The following is a 17574-nucleotide window of genomic DNA, read 5'->3' as shown; positions in this document are numbered from 1 at the left end:
ACAGCAATATCTCTGGGTAAATATGTCCCATCTACAAAATGGAGACAATGCCCCGCCTTCAACTTGGTGGGGGGAGGGTTTGGGGCCTGGAGCCACTAAACTAAAATAAGACCACATCTGTAAAGTTTATTCTTCTTATTATTTTTCATCCTCACCCAAAGATATGTTTTTATTGATTTTAGAGAGAGAGAGAGAGAAAGATCAATGTGAGAAAAAACATCAATTGGTTGCCTCCTTCTTGCACCCTGATCAGAGATCTAAACTTTAACATAGGTATGTGCCTTGACAGGAGATTGAACCTAACAACCTTTATGGTGCACAGGAAGATGCTCCAACCAACCTAGCCACTTGGGCTGTTTACAGTTTTGATAGTGCCTCTCCTTCACCTTCCCCCTTCCTGGATTGCACCACTGGCAAGTAAGGTGGGCTTTGGGCAAATTAAGCCATCCTGAGCTGGGAGTGTGTTTGTTTATCTGTGAAGAGGGAGGTGGCAGCACTGAGGGCCAAGCAGGCAAATATTTGCAGTTGAGGATTAACTTGAGTTCCAAGCCGTCATGGTAGCAGGAGGGCGGCCGAGCAGTTTCTCCAGAGCCCATCCCAGTAAGTCCCCTTCCAGGCAGGTTTGTGAGGTGGGCTGCAGGAGGGCTGAGCAGGGGGTAAAAGCTAAATCCTTGAGCCAAGATTTCAGAGGATGGCTGCAGTTTAGCGAAATCAGGGCTCTGCCACCAGGTAGGCCAAGGCTCTGGTTCACAGTCCTCAGGCCAGTGTGCCATAGTTTCAAGGGCGCTTCTTTCCAGGCTTTAAGACAAGTGGAAGTCAGTGAAGGGCCTCCAGGGCCCAAGACTTCCAAGGCCCCAGGGACATTGCCAGAGGCAGCTTAGAGCCTGGGGCCCTCCATTCTCCCACCCCACCCCAACTTCTAAACTTGGGCCTCTGGTTTAAACAAAAACCAGAACCAGCCTCAGAATCAGTGCTAAGATGGAGAGTGGTTTGACAGGGTGCAGATTGTCAGGCAGGTCTTCTCATTCAGTCTTGGAGGCAGTAGAAGGCTCCTTGGCTTCCAGTTAGCAGGGCTACCTCTCTAGCCTTGTGGGGTACCCATTGCTTTGGGGCATGGTTTGGGGCCTGGAGCAACGCAGGCTTAAGTCTGAGCTCTGCTTTCTCCTGGTTGTGGGATTTTTAGTAAGTTACTTCACTCCTCTGAGCCTCAGCTTCCTCCTCCATGAAATGGGGTTACTACATTAAGCCCACATCTTGAGTATCTGTGAGCCTTAATTGAGATAATAATAGCTAATGTTTACTGCGCATTTGCTATGTGAAAACAGTGTTTTAAGAGCTTTATGTGGATTAACTTCTTTAATTCTCACAAAAACCCTATAAGGCAGAAGTATAGTTTTTACAAATTATGAGATTGAGGCATGGAGCAGTTGTTTCTTGCCCAGTGTTGCTGTCCTGAAGCTGGGATTTGCACCAAGTGGTCTGACTTGGTGGCCTTCTCTATGAACCATTTATACATTCTGGGAGTGTCTGATAAATGTTAGGGTTCATGAACATTCTAGGTGCACCTGCCATGTCCTTTCTGTACTGAGTCCCCTTTGATCTTCATCAGGACTCCATACTCTTTCTACTTTCTCTCTTCCCCCTTTAAACTTGGAGTAGCTGGTATGACCTTGGCCCCATATGGAAAAGGAAATTGAGGGTGCCAGGTGGCTGTCTGCCTAGTGGACAGGAATTCCCAACCTCAGCTTTTGCCCTGACAATTAGCACACATGGAAGACTTCTGTCCAGGGGCCAGCAGGCAGAGCAGGGACTGGTAGGGTTGCCAGAGCTCAGAAGTCCTCCTCAGACAGGTATCAGCAATTCCAGAATGTGGCAGCTGGCAAGCTTCTTCCTGTTCCTGACCATCTGGAGAATTTCCAGTATACCAGTTACTCCCGGTAAGGCCACTATCCCTCACCCCCACTTCCTAGGACCCTGGGACCTTCAAACCTTCCACCATCTCTCTGAGCCTCAGGCAGGCTGAGTTAACTCTAATGCAGCAGCAGCCTCCCTAGCTACAGGGCAGAGTGGCATGGTGAAGGCAGGGAGCCCCATCAGTACAGCTCCTCCTTGCAACCTGGGAAATGGGTCACAGAGTCCCCTGAGCCTTCCCACTCCACTCATCACTCCCTCAACTGTGAAAGACCTAGGCCCAGGGCAGGCCAGTCCACATCAGAGTCACACTGCCCTAGGTGTCCTGTCTTCCTGAAACCCTGCTCCAAACCCCTCCTCTGGTTCCCACAGCCAACAGGAGGAGGCAGGATGTTGGGGAGGCCTACATGCAGAATGGGCTGCCTCATTTATTTGGCAGCCACCCCTTTCCTCTTCTGGCACAACACAGGCTGTTACTTGCATTTTACCTCTTCTTGAGCTACTTCTCTGCCCGGGGTGCCCTTCCTCCTCCCCACACCACTACCCTTCAACTCCCACCTGTGACCACTTGATTCAACTGTCCAGACTGAGCTCAGGAGTCATACCTTCCTTTCCTGGCCTTTGCAGTTCAATCAAGCTTCTCCTCTGCACTCCCCTGACTTGATCCCTCATCCAGCTGTCCCCTGTCCCCAAGACAGACACCTCCCATTGCCCAGGAGACATTTGATGCTCACTAGATAACAGGTCTGTTGCTCGAGGGGAGGAGCATGAGAAATGCTCAATGAGGGAGAAGATTGTGGAAGGGTAATGTCTAGACAGGGTTGGACAGGTATATTCAGAGAACAATGAAACTAATTTCACTTTGCATTCTTGACAACAACCGCATATGGCACATGACTTTGGATGTTCATTTCTGTGCCAGGCACTGGATTGTTTTACTCAGTACAGTAAAACATCCTCAATTTGGATGAAAACCTGAGGTTCAGAGATGTAATGACACTCTCTCAAGGCGATACAGACATCAGATTGGGGTTCAAAAGGAGGTCTAAATCGTCAAGTCTCCTGTCCTCCAGCCTCCAGTTGCCTCTCCAAGTGAGGGAAGAGAGCAGAGGAGAGGGGAGAGAATCATGACCTGGAATCATAAGTCCTCCCCATGTTCACACTGGCTTAGGCCCCCACCTCAGGCCCCTCCACCAAAGTGAGATCTCCCCCTACCCCTGCCCAAACCAGATTCAGTGTTCTCCAGTAGTGAGCGGGCCCACCAGGTGCTACGGATAAACAAACGAGCCAACTCCTTCCTGGAGGAGCTCCGGGCCAGCAACCTGGAGCGAGAGTGCATGGAAGAGATCTGTGACTTCGAGGAAGCCCAGGAGATTTTCCAAAATGTGGATAACACAGTAAGACCACCTGGCTGGGTTCAGAGGACAAGGCTGAAGGGTGGATTGGTGGCTGACTAGAGCCTGGAGAAGCAGGATGAGGGTGACCACGAAGGCCATCTTGGGCATCTGGGGACACAGTGGGTACTAGCCCCTTTGCCCTCAGCTTGGGGCCAGGTACATAGGATGAACAGAACACTGGCTTTATGGTGTATGTGCACTGCAAGAGACAGAACTCTGCAATTAGCTCCAGGAAAAAAGGATTTGGGGAAGCCTTAGGCTGGAGTACCCACCCAAGTTTACTATAGGTGCTCTCCCTGCACCTGCAGTTGGCCACCTCCACCTCACCTATTCTCTCCCTCTGTAACCAAAGGGCTACCATCTCTCCTCCCACCCATGAACCTGTTGATCAGGGTGTGTGACCAAACTCCATGATATCTGCTCACATATATTAACTCTGTGTGTCAGTTCATATTCTCAAGGGGCAGAATCTGCTTGCTTAAAGATTCTGAGGAAAGGGTTTATGTCCTCTCTGGTCGCCAGACCCTGTGGTGGTAGCCCTGCAGTGGAAGATGGACTTGGTAAGAGAAGTGGCTTTCCAGTACAAGTCTCAAAACCCCAACATCCCCAAGCACCCACTTCAGCTGCTAGGACCTGGGAGTTGTGCCACCTTGCGGTCCCGCATGCTGTAGTGGTGTACTTCCTGGTCAGGGCTTCCTAGGCTGAGGGTGANGGAAAGGGTTTATGTCCTCTCTGGTCGCCAGACCCTGTGGTGGTAGCCCTGCAGTGGAAGATGGACTTGGTAAGAGAAGTGGCTTTCCAGTACAAGTCTCAAAACCCCAACATCCCCAAGCACCCACTTCAGCTGCTAGGACCTGGGAGTTGTGCCACCTTGCAGTCCTGCATGCTGTAGTGGTGTACTTCCTGGTCAGGGCTTCCTAGGCTGAGGGTGAGCTCTGGTCTGCTCCCTCTCTTGCCCTCAGCTGCTACCTCCTTGAGTAGATTCCCCTGCCTCTTTTCCCAAATGGTCTCCTCAACAGACACTAAATGATATTCTGCAGATACAATCTGAGCCTATCACATCCCTCCCGGGCCCTTCACCTCACCATAAGGTCTTTGTGCAGTCATGGCAGAGCTGATGCTGCAGGAGGGATTGATGGTCTAGGCATCAAGCAGTGGATTTCAGGGTGTGGTGGTCTTAGACCAGTAGCAGCAGCACCTGGTTAGAAAAAACAGACCACTGCCCCAGATCTTCTGAACCAGCAATCTCTGTCTCACCAATGAGATCCTAGAGCTTGCTCAATTTTGGGAACACTGGCTTAGGAAAAGACCAGATGCAGTAGAGGTCCAGAAAAGCCATGAAGAGTGTGTGACAGGGACTGGAAGGAGGTAGAGCAGCCAAATGGGCCACTTGGGCCCATTCATTGCAGAGGCTGTTGTAGTAGCAGAAGGTGAGGGAGCAGGCCTCCAGCTGCACAGGGTGGTGGGGCGCAGGGTAGGGTGTTGTTCACTGGATGTGGGGTGGAGGTGGACAACAAGAGGCAAGGAGAGCTAGCTAACTCTGGGCTAAGGTGCACTAGCAGGTGGTTTCAAGCAGGGGTTGATCCATCTTTGTTCAGGAGCCTTTCTCTCCCCTGCCCATTTAGAGGCTGCCAAGCCCTACCTGGGCCAGACCAGGGAGGTGCCCAATGGGCTTCCCACATACACACCTGGGCTAATGGCCCCTGACGTGGCCTCTTCTCTCCACAGCTGGCCTTCTGGTCCAAGTACCTGGGTGAGTGTGCTCTAGACACCTGAATGCAGTATCCGTGCCCCTTAGGGTCTTTGGACCTCTGTGGGGAGGTAGATGGGACTGGCAGCACCAGTGATACCTCCCAAACTCCGTATCACAGACGACGACCAGTGCAAGGTCCAGCCTCTGGAGCACCCATGCAACAGCCCGTGCTGCGGGCACGGCACATGCATCGATGGCATCGGTGGCTTCAGCTGCAACTGCAGCCGGGGTTGGGAGGGCCGCTTCTGCCAGAACGGTGAGGGGCCCACTAGCCTAGGTGGTATAGGCTGAGTTCTGGAGAGCAACAGTGGGTGTGCCTGTCGTAGGGAGGAGGCAAGAGAGCCCGTGCGGGGTGGGGGGGGGGTAGGGTAGGGGGGATGGGTGCATAGTCCTACCATTCCCCTAAGATGCCCTCCTTGGGTGTCCATTTAGAAGTGCGTTTCTCCAACTGCTCGGTGGACAATGGCGGCTGCGCACATTATTGCCTGGAGGGGAAAGGCCAGCGCTACTGTAGCTGCGCTCAAGGTTACCAGCTGTGGGACGATCACCTGCAGTGCGAGCCCAAAGGTGAGACCGCGAGCTGGGCAGGGTGGTGGGGCCCAGGGCATATCCAGGGCGTGAGAAACGAGCAGCATTGAGTCCTACTGAAGGAGGACTGGCTGCCCAAGCTCCAGGTGCCCTAGGCCTTCCTTCAGGTGACCCTGCTCACCTTGAGGACAACTCCAGGAGCCTGAGCCCATAGGTAGCTCATCTCCCAAATCTGAGCCAACATCATGCCTCTAGCATCTTCCTCTATCTATCTATAATGGCTTTATTTCCTTAAGATGCTTTGCGCAACCCAGCATTCCATTTCCCCTTCAACTGTGGCTTCTCTATGGAAAGACAGGAACCCATGATTTTGCCCTCCTCCCTGTTTTGTTTTGTATGGATTTTAATTTTCATCAAATTTATATATGTATTGTACAAAGAAGACAGAGTTTTACAACTCTTACAATGAAATCAGCAGGTTGTTCCTTACTGTGGGTCTTTATTCATATATTATACAATGCCTTTGGTGGACCCTTTGAATGTAGAAATTCATGTCTTCCAGCTCTACGGACATTTCTTCAGCTGTTTCTTGATAACCTACCTTCTGTTTTCTCTTTTCTATTTCTAGACCTCCTATTCTTGGATCTCTTCCTCTCAATGGACCTATTTTATTGTCTCTTCTATTTTCCATTTTTTTGACATTATGTTCTTCTTTCATGGTGCTTTCAACAACTTTATATTCCAATCCTTTTACTGCACAGATAAAGAGTTCTAACTTTGTATTCTAAATTAATTTGTTTTCATAGGAAGTTGAAAAGAAATGCCTAGTGGAGCTGTTGACCTATGGGCTTTCTTGTGAGACCATCAGAAGGCCGAGGTCACTGGCAGAACCCCTATTGCCCAGACCCTTAGGTATTCACTTTATTATGCTTTCTGACAGGAATCCTTCAAGATCATGCTTGGGTGGTTCCAGCCTGGCTTCCTGCTCCTTAGAGGAGGGTGGGGAGGGAAGCTGACGTCTGGATAGTCTGCAGATATCTGAGTGACTCCCTCTGTATGTTATTCTTTCTTGTAGTAGTTCCTGGAGTCCCCAAATCACAGGCTCTGTTTTACCCTTTGCAGAAAATAATATACCTAAGGCCTTCTGAGGCGGGAGGCAGGGGATGAGAGAGGAGAGTCAAGTCACTTGTGAGTCAGGATAGAGGTCTAGGGCTCTCACAGTTTCTCTTATAAACTCTTAACATTCCTGTCTGCAGTCCTACCTGCAGTCCTACCTGCACATCATCCTTTAGAGGCACCAAGCCTTCCTGTGGTTCTGTGGTGAAAAGCTGTCTGTACCTGGCATCCACTATTACTAACTGACCTTTTTTGCTTGTTCAGTCAGCCAGTGTCATCTGCTATGCAGCTTCTTGAATTTTGTTGCTGTTGTCTCCTCTCCATTCCCTATCACTATTTTACTTCTCCTGCCAATGGTTTTCCACCACCCTACAATAATTCTAAATTGCTCAGCCTAGCTGAATGGCCCATCCTGAGCAAACCCCTGAGTTCTCTATCAGGTGCCCTCTCCTCTTGGCAGAGGACCTCACCACAGTGCTCAGAGCTACTTTGGGGCTCTCCAGGAATGCCTACCTCCTCCTCTCCATAATTTTTAACCTCTGTGAGGAGCTTGGCAGTATGCCAACATGAGGCCTTATTTAATGTATCTCAGGGATTGCCTTCAACGGTCCTGGGGAATACTGTACTTGGAGAAGTTTAACAACCTACCCAAGGACACACAGCTAGGAAGTAATGCTGCTCAATCTGACCCTTTTTTGCTGACTGACTATGCCAAGGGAATTTGCAGGTTTATGTCTTTGTGAGTCTAACCATCATTTAACCTTTGAACCTCACAATGTGGAAAACTAGTCTGCAGGCAGGATGTACACAAGCATGAAAGGGCAGTCTTGGGGTAATGCCTGGCAGGCCTTCACCACTTTCCCCACTTTCCCCACCTTCAGTGAAATTCCCTTGTGGAAGGCCATGGAACCCAAAGGAGAAGAAGAGCAAGACCTTGAAATGTTGCACAGACCAAGGAGACCAAGTAGATCCGCGGCTCATCAATGGGAAGTTGACCTTGCAGGGAGAGAGCCCCTGGCAGGTGAGAGGAGGAACAGCAGCCTGGAGTTCCTGCTCAAGATGCACAAAATGGGAGGTGCTGCCTTTGCTTGGAGTGGTGAGGAGAGGCAAGTGCTAAAGGCACTAAAGGGAATAGGCCAACTCCATGAACTATGCAGAAATAGAAAATGCCAGAAAAGTGCCTGAAGTACATGCCACATGGCCAGGGGACCCAGGAAAGGCTGACTTATGCTTCTAGTACCTCAGCTTGAAAACCAGCCAGGGTCTGTGCTGAGACACAGGGACCCAGACTTGGAGTTGTCAAAAAGCAGTGCTGTGATATCACCATCCACTCCCATTCCAGGTGATCCTGCTGGACTCAAAGAAGCAGCTGGCCTGTGGGGCGGTGCTGATCCACACCTCCTGGGTACTGACAGCAGCCCACTGCATGGAGAACTCCCCGAAGCTCATTGTCAGGCTCGGTGAGGAGTGTAGCCAAGCAGGAGTGGCCACCAGACTTCTCAGGGAGGGGGTAACACAAGAAAAGATGGCCTCTTTTGGGGACCCTATCTGAGGAGTTCTTGAGTTCTACAGAAGGTGTTTAGGGGGCAGAGGTCTATTTAGTCCCACCCTGCCACTCCTGTGGTAGAATTTTAGACACAGTGACACCTGGTATTTTGCAGGTAGGAGATTCTCAGGTGCCATCTTCAAATCTTGGCCCAGGTGCTTACACACAAGTGCTTGCAAATAAGGTGGTTACATACATACGAGCCTCCTCTCTCCTACTCATATGCAGCTGGTTGTGTGTGTACACCTCCAACACCCTATGGCACAGACCCACAAAGCACCCACACAGCCTGACCTCAGGGTCATACTTCACAGACTGATTGGAGTGGACCTGTGCAGCAGGGCCCAGCATCTGCCACAGCAGCCAGCTGCTTCTCTGCAACAGCTCAGGACCCCCATGCCTAGGCCCCACTCTGTACCAATTTCTGAAGGGGGTCTTACTCCATTCTTTATGCAGAAAAGAAGGAAAAGTTGTATTGACAATGATCAGATCCACATACTCTACAATTATATGCAGTACAACCAATGGCCTGTGCCTTGCAGTGGGGCTCTGCCTGAAATTTCTAAACATCCCCCAACCTTGCAGGAACCACCAGCCTTGCCTGAGAGGACCTTGTCTCTTGTGTGTGACCCAGATCTTTCTTCCCTGCAGAGCCTGGATCCTGTTGGTCTTCCTCTCTGGGCCTTGCTGCTCCTGCTCTGTCCCCACCATGGCATGTTCCTGCCTTGTGCTCAAGTCAGGCACTGCTGGCCATGCCTCTGCTGCCCCAGGTGTCTCTGTCTTTCCAGCTGTGGTCTCCCATTCTCTTTGTGGCTCTGCTCTGTGCCCTGGGTTTTTAGGGAGTCTTGGGTTTTCCTGCTGACTGCCCACTGCTAATTACTTCTCTGGCACTGTTCCATCTGTGAGTCATACATTCAAAGCAGCATTCTATCCCTTTAGGGTAGATGCCCATAAGGGCTGTTACCCTTAACAGGGAACTGAAATACAGACATGTGGACTGTGGTGTGGCCTGAGATATGCAGTGACCACTCCAGCTGTGGACACACTGCCTGCCCTCTAGCAGGTCCTGAGTCCTCCAAGTCCACTCTGACAGCCCCTCTGCCCTGCAGGAGAATATGACCTGCGGCGCAGGGAGAAGTGGGAGGTGGATCTAGACATCATGAAGGTCTTCGTGCACCCCAACTACAGCAGAACCACGACCGACAATGACATTGCTCTACTTCATCTGTCCCGACCTGCCCCTCTCTCGCAGACCATTGTGCCCATCTGCCTCCCTGACAGTGGCCTCTCAGAGCGAGAGCTCACCAAGGTCGGCCAGGAGACAGTGGTAACAGGCTGGGGCTATCGCAGTGAGACCAAGAGAAACCTTACCTTTGTCCTCAGCTTCATTAAGATTCCAGTGGCCCCTCACAATGAGTGCATACAGGTCATGCACAATATAGTCTCTGAGAATATGCTGTGTGCAGGCATCCTTGGAGACCCACGGGATGCCTGTGAGGGTGACAGTGGGGGACCAATGGTTGTCTCCTTCCATGGCACCTGGTTCCTGGTGGGCCTGGTGAGCTGGGGTGAGGGCTGTGGCCGCCTCCACAACTATGGCATCTACACCAAAGTCAGCCGCTACCTCGACTGGATCTATAGTCACATCAGAGCTGAGGAGGCCTCCATCAACAGCCAGGTGCCCTAGCATCCCACCTACTATGTCTGGATCCCAGAGGCCACTCTGGAATTGGGACTGGCTATTGAATGGCAATATATGTGACATTAAAGGGTCATCCAACAAGCACATCAGCTGCTGCTCTGTCTGTCTGTCCATCTCTTTTCTGGGCTGCTCTGGAGGGAAGTAATATTTATTGAACATCTGTATATCCTACACCTTATGAACAGGATCTTATTTAACTCCCACAGCAACTCTGGGTTAGGGAAGAACAAATCTAAGTTTTGTGGGGTCTGAAGCTGGTAACATCTGGGGGACTCTCTTTATGAAAAAGAATAAAAGACTTCAAAACTGCAAGAGCCCCTCCCAGGGCCTTAGAAGGGGCCTGTGCCAGTCAGAGACCCTGAAGCTGAAGCTGTATAGTAAATCCAACACTGGAGATAGAAAGTTTTAACTCATAGTATACAGGAGGAAACATGCTCAAGAAGCTTTACATAGTGGATTCAAATCTGTTTCTAAAACCTAGGTGCTGCTGTCTGTTCTGCACTGGTCCTAGAGGGCAGCCATTCTGAGCACTGTAAGCATGTAGGCCATCACTGGCCCTTTGAGGGAAGAAGTGAGACCTAGAAGGTGTTGGTTCAGTCCAGTAGCTCACAGTGCAATTGGGGAAGCTATTCAAGAACAATGTTGCACAATCATAAATAGCAATAAGCAAGAGGCTCTGTCTTCACATGGCTTTATATACATAAATCAATGAGTCAGAGGAAGTTAGGATGTACCTGATAATAAAGGATAGTGGTGAATCAAATCTGATACAATTGGTTGAAAGTCCTAAAGTTAATCTAACTCTCTGTGTGGCCTCAGGCAAGTCACTTTCCTTCTCCAGGCAACAATAAATGAAGGTATTAAAATGAGAGTAGTGGTTCTCATCCTGGCTGTATATTTTAATCCCCTAGGGAGCTTTTGAAAACATCTATGTCCATTCCCACCTTTAGAAATTCTGGTTTAACTGATTTAGGGTAGGAGACCCAGACACTGACTTTTTTAAAACTCCCCAGGTCAATTTAATGTGTGACTAGGGTTGAAAACCACTGCACCAATGGTCTTTAAGAGCCCTTTCTGCTTAAGTAGGCACTAGTTCTAAGACTCTCAAGGCCAATGAGAATAAATAGAGTATGGCACAAGTCAGTCAACAGTAAAGGGGGCTGTGATTTGTGATTATATCCAGGTTGTCAGTAGGTGCTGCTTACAACCAGAGGGGACATCAGGACCCATTGAGAAAGTTATCTATGTGTAAGGACAAGAAAAGAGGCATGCCTGAGATGGAGCCTACAGCATTTGCCTTCTTGTGGACCTGGGAAAGGGATAAGTAGAACTACTTGAAAGTGGGAGGAAGCAAGGCCCAAGGCACAAACCAGGTGCTGATTAGTGTCTTGGGCCAGTGTCCCCAACACTTGCAGTGGGACTTGATGGATTGAGAAAAATGACAGTATGCTGGAGGTATTTGCCCCTGTTCAAGACTCCCCAGGTGGGTTTCCTGTAAACATGGTTAACTAGTACAGGCCAGATAACTTCTAAAATGACAGCATGAGGAGATCTGCCATGCTTGCCAGTGAAACTAATGAAAATTAGAGAAACAAACAAACATTTAGAGTCTCTGGACATGGCTCTAAGGGCAAACAAAGTAAAAACAGAAATACAGCTTTTAAAACAACACAAGAAAACTTGATCTGTCTAATAGAAAACAAGAGAATAAACACAAATAACCTGCACAAAAATTAATTGCATTTCTACATATTAAAATGAATATGTGAAAATCAAAATTAAAAACATAATATCAATACTAATCACTTGTAAAAAATAATATAAACTGAGCTATTTTGAAATGGAGTTGGACCTATCAGACCAGAGGAACTGTCTTGCATATCTGATGCCTCAAACCTTTGGATGTTAAAACAGGGAAAAATAACTTTTTGACTGGGTCTGAAGAAACCTTGTGTTCCAAAGAATTGTTTGCAAAGATAACAAGAAAGCAATTATGACTACCAGACTGAAAATTGAAGATATTCTTTAGAATCAACATCACTGTGTTAGCTTATCTACAGCCATAGCAATTCCTTCTATTCATGTCATTGTTCCCCTTCCCTTTCTCATAAACACCCATTGCCATGGTCTCCTAATCAGAACACTGTTTGGGCTCCTGCCAGAATCAGTTCTTCTTGAAAAGCTATTCTTTTTTTAAAATCTCAAATAAATGTCTGTTGTGTCTCACCTTTGACCTTTTATTTTTAGGTTAATGAATTCTAAAGAAAATGAAGTGCTTAGCTATAAATTTAACAGAATATGTACCAGATCTGTGTGATGGAAATTATAAAATACTGATAAAAGAAATTAAACTGATAAGAAAAGATACCACACTTGATCTTAGCCAAAAGGCCAAGAAGCGATGATAAAAAATTAAAGAAGACCTAAATACATGGAGAGACATACTGGAAGACAACACAGAGATGTCAGTTTTCCCAAAACTGATCTATAGGTTTAACACAACTCCTATCAAAATCCCAGCATGGATACTCCAGTTTCTCTCCAGATCATATAAATTTTCACCTTTTACAAAATCCCAGCATGGTTTTTTGTAGACATAGATAAGCTTACTATAAAATATTGATATTGAGCCCTGGCAAAGTAGCTCATTTGATTACAGTGTTGTCCTGATACAACAAGGTTGCAGGTTCAATCTGGGGCACATACCTAGGTTGCAGGTTCCATGCCTGGTCAGGGAGCATACAATAAATACATGGATGGGTAGAACAAGAAAACCATTATTCTCTCTCTCATCACTAAAAACATATCCTCAGGGGAGGATTTAAAAAAACAACCTCTCTAAGAAACCAATAAATTAAACAGATTTTAAAAATTACATAAGACATATTGAGGGTTTGAACAATAAAATTAGTAAGCTTGGGTAATTCTCTTTTAGCATATTAGCACCGTTTACAAAGAAATACTGGGCCATGAAGGAAATCTCAATAAACCCCTAGGGCTCAAAACATGTCCTTTAGCCAAAAGGCAAGATAATAAAAATCAATAACAAAAAATAGTTTTTTATATTCTCAAACTCATATATTAGTGAAAAATCATAAAAGAAATTAAGAAATAGTAAGATTTGAATATTAAATTGTGAGACACAACAAAAGCAATGCATCAAGGGAAATTATATCTTTAAATACACTAATTAAGAAACAAGAAAAATTAAAAGCTACTGTGCATTGATCAGGGTTCTCCAGAGAAACAGAATCAGCAGTATGTATTTATTTCTATCTGGTTAAATAATATATTCACACATATATATGAGATTTATTTTAAGCAATTGGCTCATCCAATTGTGGCCAAAGATCTGATGGGATAGACTGACATGCTGGAAACTCAGGAAAGAGTTACAGTTCTAGTCTGAAGGCTATCTGTTGGTAGAATTCCTTCTTGCTCAGGGGAGGTCAGTTTTTGTTCTGTTAAAGCAGGAGTGTCAAGCTCATTTTCACCAGGGGCCACATCAGCCTTGCAGTTGCCTTCAAAGGGCCAAATGTAATTTAAACTCCTTAACAGTTAAGAAATAGTTACATGTATACAGTTCTAAAATTATTTTGGCCCTTTGAAGGCAACCACAAGGCTGATATGGTCCGCAGTGAAAATGAGTTTGACACCCCTGTGTTAAAGCCTTCAACTGATTGGATAAGGCCTGTCCACATTATAGAAGATAATCATCTGCTTTACTCAGTCTACCAATTTAAATGTTAACCTCTTCTAAAAGTACCCTTACAGAGAATATCCAGACAGTGCTTGATTGAATATATATCTGTACACCATGGCCCAGCCAAGTTGAAATATAAAATTAACCATCACAAAATGTTGTGTCACACCCCCAAATTTATATGTTTAAGTCCTATCCACTGGAACTACAGAAGGTGATCTTGGGAAATAAGGTCATTGCACATGAATTAGTTAAGATGAGATAACACAGGAGTAGGGTGAGCCTCTAATATGACTGGTGTTCTTATAGAAGGGGAAGTTTGAACATAGACACACCAAATGGGAAGATGATGTGAACACAAAGGGAGAATGCTTGGTGGGCAAAGGATCAGGGACAGGTGTCTAAATCCTAGGGGAGGCCAAGAGAGGCTGAGCAGAGAGACAGGCGGAGTGATGAGGAAGCTGGCCAGCACCTCCTTCACCATAATGGACCATGTGATGGCAGTCTTCTCACAGCAGCCAGAAGGGAAACTGCAGACTCTTTCTCTTTTGATGAAAAGGAAAGAGGTCCAAAGAAACTGCCTAAGACATCTCTATTGAGGGAGTCCATGTGGGACTGTGGGAGGTTCCAAAGTTCCTGTTTTGTCCTCTGTGACATGAACCAGCTTATAGGTGAGTGAGAGGAGTCACATATGGGTTGGGCAATGGCAAGGTCTGGGCTCTGTCAATATTTGGGATAGTTCAATCATTAGCCAACTTCAGCCATGTCCTTTGGCAGGCTCTTCTAAGGAAATTGCTGGGCTAGGCCTGGTCCTGGCTGTAGTCCCCAGGGACTAGCTCTCTAAGCCCACTGTGCCTGCTTACTGGGGGCTCCCTACCTCTTAGCGGCATTGAATGTGGATGTGCAGGCAGATGGCAGCCCATGCCATCTCTGCTAAGATTTCCTAACAAGAGGCAGTTTCCTGCCTGTCAAGGTACCACACAAGCAAGGACATAAGACACTAAAACAGTGGGAGGAATGAAGCTTTAAAAAATTATTTAATAATTTTTAATTATATTTTATTGATTATGCTATTACATTTGTCCTGATTTTTCCCACTTTGCTCCCTTCCACTCAGCACCTCCTACTCCCTCAGGCAATCCCCACACCCTTTTTCATGTCCAGGAGTCATACATGTAAGTTCTTTGGCTACTCCATTTCCCATACTATACTTTACATCCCCATGGCTGTTCTGTAACTACCTATTTGTACTTCTTAATCCCCTCACCTCTCACCCAGTCTCCCACAAACCCCCTCCCATCTTTTTATGTTTAATCTTTGTCATTTTAATTATGATGTGTCTTGGCATGAGTTTCTTTGTGTCCATCTTGTTTGGGACTCTCTATGCTTCCTGGAATTGCACATCTATTTCCTTCATCAAACTAGAGAAGTTTTCTTTCCTTATTTTTAAAATAGATTTCCAATTTCATGCTCTTTTTCTTCTCCCTTTGGCAACCCCATGGACCAAATGTTAGATTGCATAAAGTTGTCCTGTAGGCTGCTTATACTGTCCTCATTTTTTTTTTTTTGGATTGTGTTTCCTTCTTCTTGTTCTGATTGGTTGTTTTTTGCTTCTTTATGTTCCAAATCATTGATTTGATTCTCGGCTTCATCTCCTCTATGTTGTTTCTCTGTAAATCGTTCTTCAGTTGGTGTATCCTTTGTTTCTGACTGGATCTTTTTTATGCTGCTGAGTTCCTCACAAAAGGATCCTTGGTGTGTGCTTCCTCACAAAGTTTCTTGAGTATTCTTATAACCAGTGTTTTGAACTCTGCATTTGATAGACTGCCTATCTCCATTTTGTTTAGCTTTTTCTTTGGGGTTTTGACTTGTCTTTCATTTGGCCCCATTTCTTTGTTTCCTTGTTTTGGCAGACTCCCTGCTCATGTTTCTATGCATTAGATGGCACTGCTTTGACTCTGTGTCTTGGTATGGTAGCCTAATGTAGTAGGTGTCCTGTAGCGTCCAGTGGCACAGGCTCCCCTATCACCCAAGCTGGGTACACAAGGTGCACCCTTTGTGTGGGCTGAGTATACCCTCCTCTTGTGGTTGAGCTGTGGTTGTTGTTGGCAGGTGAATGGGAGGGATTTACTCAGGCCAGTCAGCTGCAAGGATTGGCTGTGACCACTGAACACCACCCTCCACCCTCCATGGAGGATCAGCTGTGCAGGGACAGGGTGGAGGTGCTCTGACATGGTCTGTAGCTGTCCACTGGGTATGCTGGCCTTGGGGTTTCCTGGGTGGCACAGGCCAAGGTCAGCCCCCTCCCCCTCCCCTCCCCCACCCCAGTGTTTTGCCCAGGGCCACCCTGCCTGAGTTATAAAGCAATCTGACATGGCTGCTATTTGTGCTGGGCTTGGAGATTTCCAGGCAAAGCCAAGCTGTGAATCTAAGCTGCTAGCCTGAAGCTCACTGAGGCCAGCTACTGCTTGTTTTGGATGGATTTAGGAAGTTTTGCAGTATGAGCCAAACCAGCTATTCATATGGAAAAGCAGCTTAGGTGGGCCCATAAATTGGGTTGGGTAGAGTCTCTGGGGATCCCCAAGGCTGGTCAAACACCATTCACAAGCTGAATGAAATCTTAGGGTACCAGACTTTCTGCTCTGTGGGGGGAGGGCCCAGAAAAGGGACAGTAGCCTCTGCTTGCCTTGATGCCAGACGCCTCAACCTCCCCCTGCATGCCATTGGTGCCCCTCAAGTTGTCTTCCTCATGCTGGAGCCCAGAGGGAGTGAGTCTGAGTAGGTGAGTCTATGTGTGGATTCTTTAAGAGATACTGCTTAGGGCTGTAAAAGTTTCTTCCACTGACTCAATCCCTGCTGGTTTCTGCAGCCAGAAGTTGTAGGGACTTATCTTCCTGGCAGTGGTGCCCTGGGCTGGGGGCTTGGTGTGGGGCTGGGATTCCTCACTCCTGAGATATTTCTCCTGAAATTTTATCTACCACACATGGATGTGGAAACAGCCCATTCCGTGTCTCTCCTTCTCCTACCAGTCTAGATGGGTGTGGTTTCTTTTTTCTAAATATATTTTATTGATTATGCTATTAAAGTTGTCCCATTTCCCCCCTTCACTCCCCTCCACATCCTCTCCCACATTTTCCTCCTTTAGTTCATGTCCATGTGTCATACTTACAAGTAGTTTAGCTTCTACGTTTCCCATACTATTCTTACCCTTTCCCCTGTCTATTTTCTACCTACCACCTATGCTACTTATTTTAGGTAGTTTTTCTCCCTCTCTCCTCCTCCCACTCCCCTGATGATAACCCTCCATGTGATCTCCATTTCTGTGGTTCTGTTCCTGTTCTAGTTGTTTGCTTAGCTTGTTTTTGTTTTGTTTTAGGTGTGGTTGTTAATAATTGTGAGTTTGCTGTCATTTTACTGTACATGTTTTTTTATCTTCTTTTTCTTAGATAAGTCCCTTTAAAATTTCATATAATAAAGGTTTGGTGATAATGAACCGCTTTAATTTGACCTTATCTGAGCAGCAGTTTATCTGCCCTTCCATTCTAAATGAAAGCTGTGCTGGATAGAGCAATCTTGGCTGTAGGTCCTTGCCTTTCATGACTTGGAATACTTCTTTCTAGCCCCTTCTTGCCTGTGAGGTCTCTTTCGAGAAATCAACTGACAGTCTGATGGGAACTTCTTTCTAGGTAACTGTCTCCTTATCTTTTGCTGCTTCTAGGATTCTGTCCTTCGTTTTAATCTTGGGTAATGTAATTATGATATGCCTTGGTGTGTGCTTCCTTGTGTCCAACTTCTTTGGGACTCTGAGCTTCCTGGACTTCCTGGAAGTCTATTTCCTTTGCCAGATTGGGCAAGTTCTTCTTTATTATTTGTTCAAATAACTTTTCCACTTGTTGCTCTTCCTCTTCTCCTTCTGGT

The 17574-nt window shown here is 46.8% G+C and overlaps 1 protein-coding gene and 1 pseudogene across 2 annotated transcripts; one reads left to right on the top strand and one right to left on the bottom strand.

Annotated features, from left to right (window-relative positions):
* The first annotated feature begins 499 nt into the window (after positions 1-499).
* On the top strand, positions 500-10039 carry PROC (protein C, inactivator of coagulation factors Va and VIIIa). 2 transcript variants are annotated; one of them, XM_037069934.1, is made up of 9 exons: positions 500-600; positions 1851-1937; positions 3142-3308; positions 5037-5061; positions 5180-5317; positions 5494-5628; positions 7587-7726; positions 8048-8165; positions 9361-10039. In XM_037069934.1, exons 1-9 carry the CDS (start codon positions 555-557, stop codon positions 9936-9938), a joined length of 1434 nt encoding a protein of 477 aa, XP_036925829.1. In that variant the 5' UTR covers positions 500-554; the 3' UTR covers positions 9939-10039. The 2 variants fall into 2 exon arrangements, with proteins under 2 accessions (XP_036925829.1, XP_036925839.1); XM_037069944.1 differs by having other exon boundaries at positions 501-600; positions 1847-1937.
* A 2209-nt stretch (positions 10040-12248) lies between these two features.
* Positions 12249-12356, bottom strand: LOC118974268 (uncharacterized; annotated as a pseudogene).
* Positions 12357-17574: the final 5218 nt, after the last annotated feature.

The sequence above is a fragment of the Sturnira hondurensis genome, unplaced genomic scaffold (assembly GCF_014824575.4).
Source record: "Sturnira hondurensis isolate 20B ecotype Veracruz unplaced genomic scaffold, ASM1482457v3 Scaffold0001304, whole genome shotgun sequence".
Classification (NCBI taxonomy): Eukaryota; Metazoa; Chordata; class Mammalia; order Chiroptera; family Phyllostomidae; genus Sturnira; species Sturnira hondurensis.
This window is presented reverse-complemented; position numbering and strand designations above follow the sequence as displayed.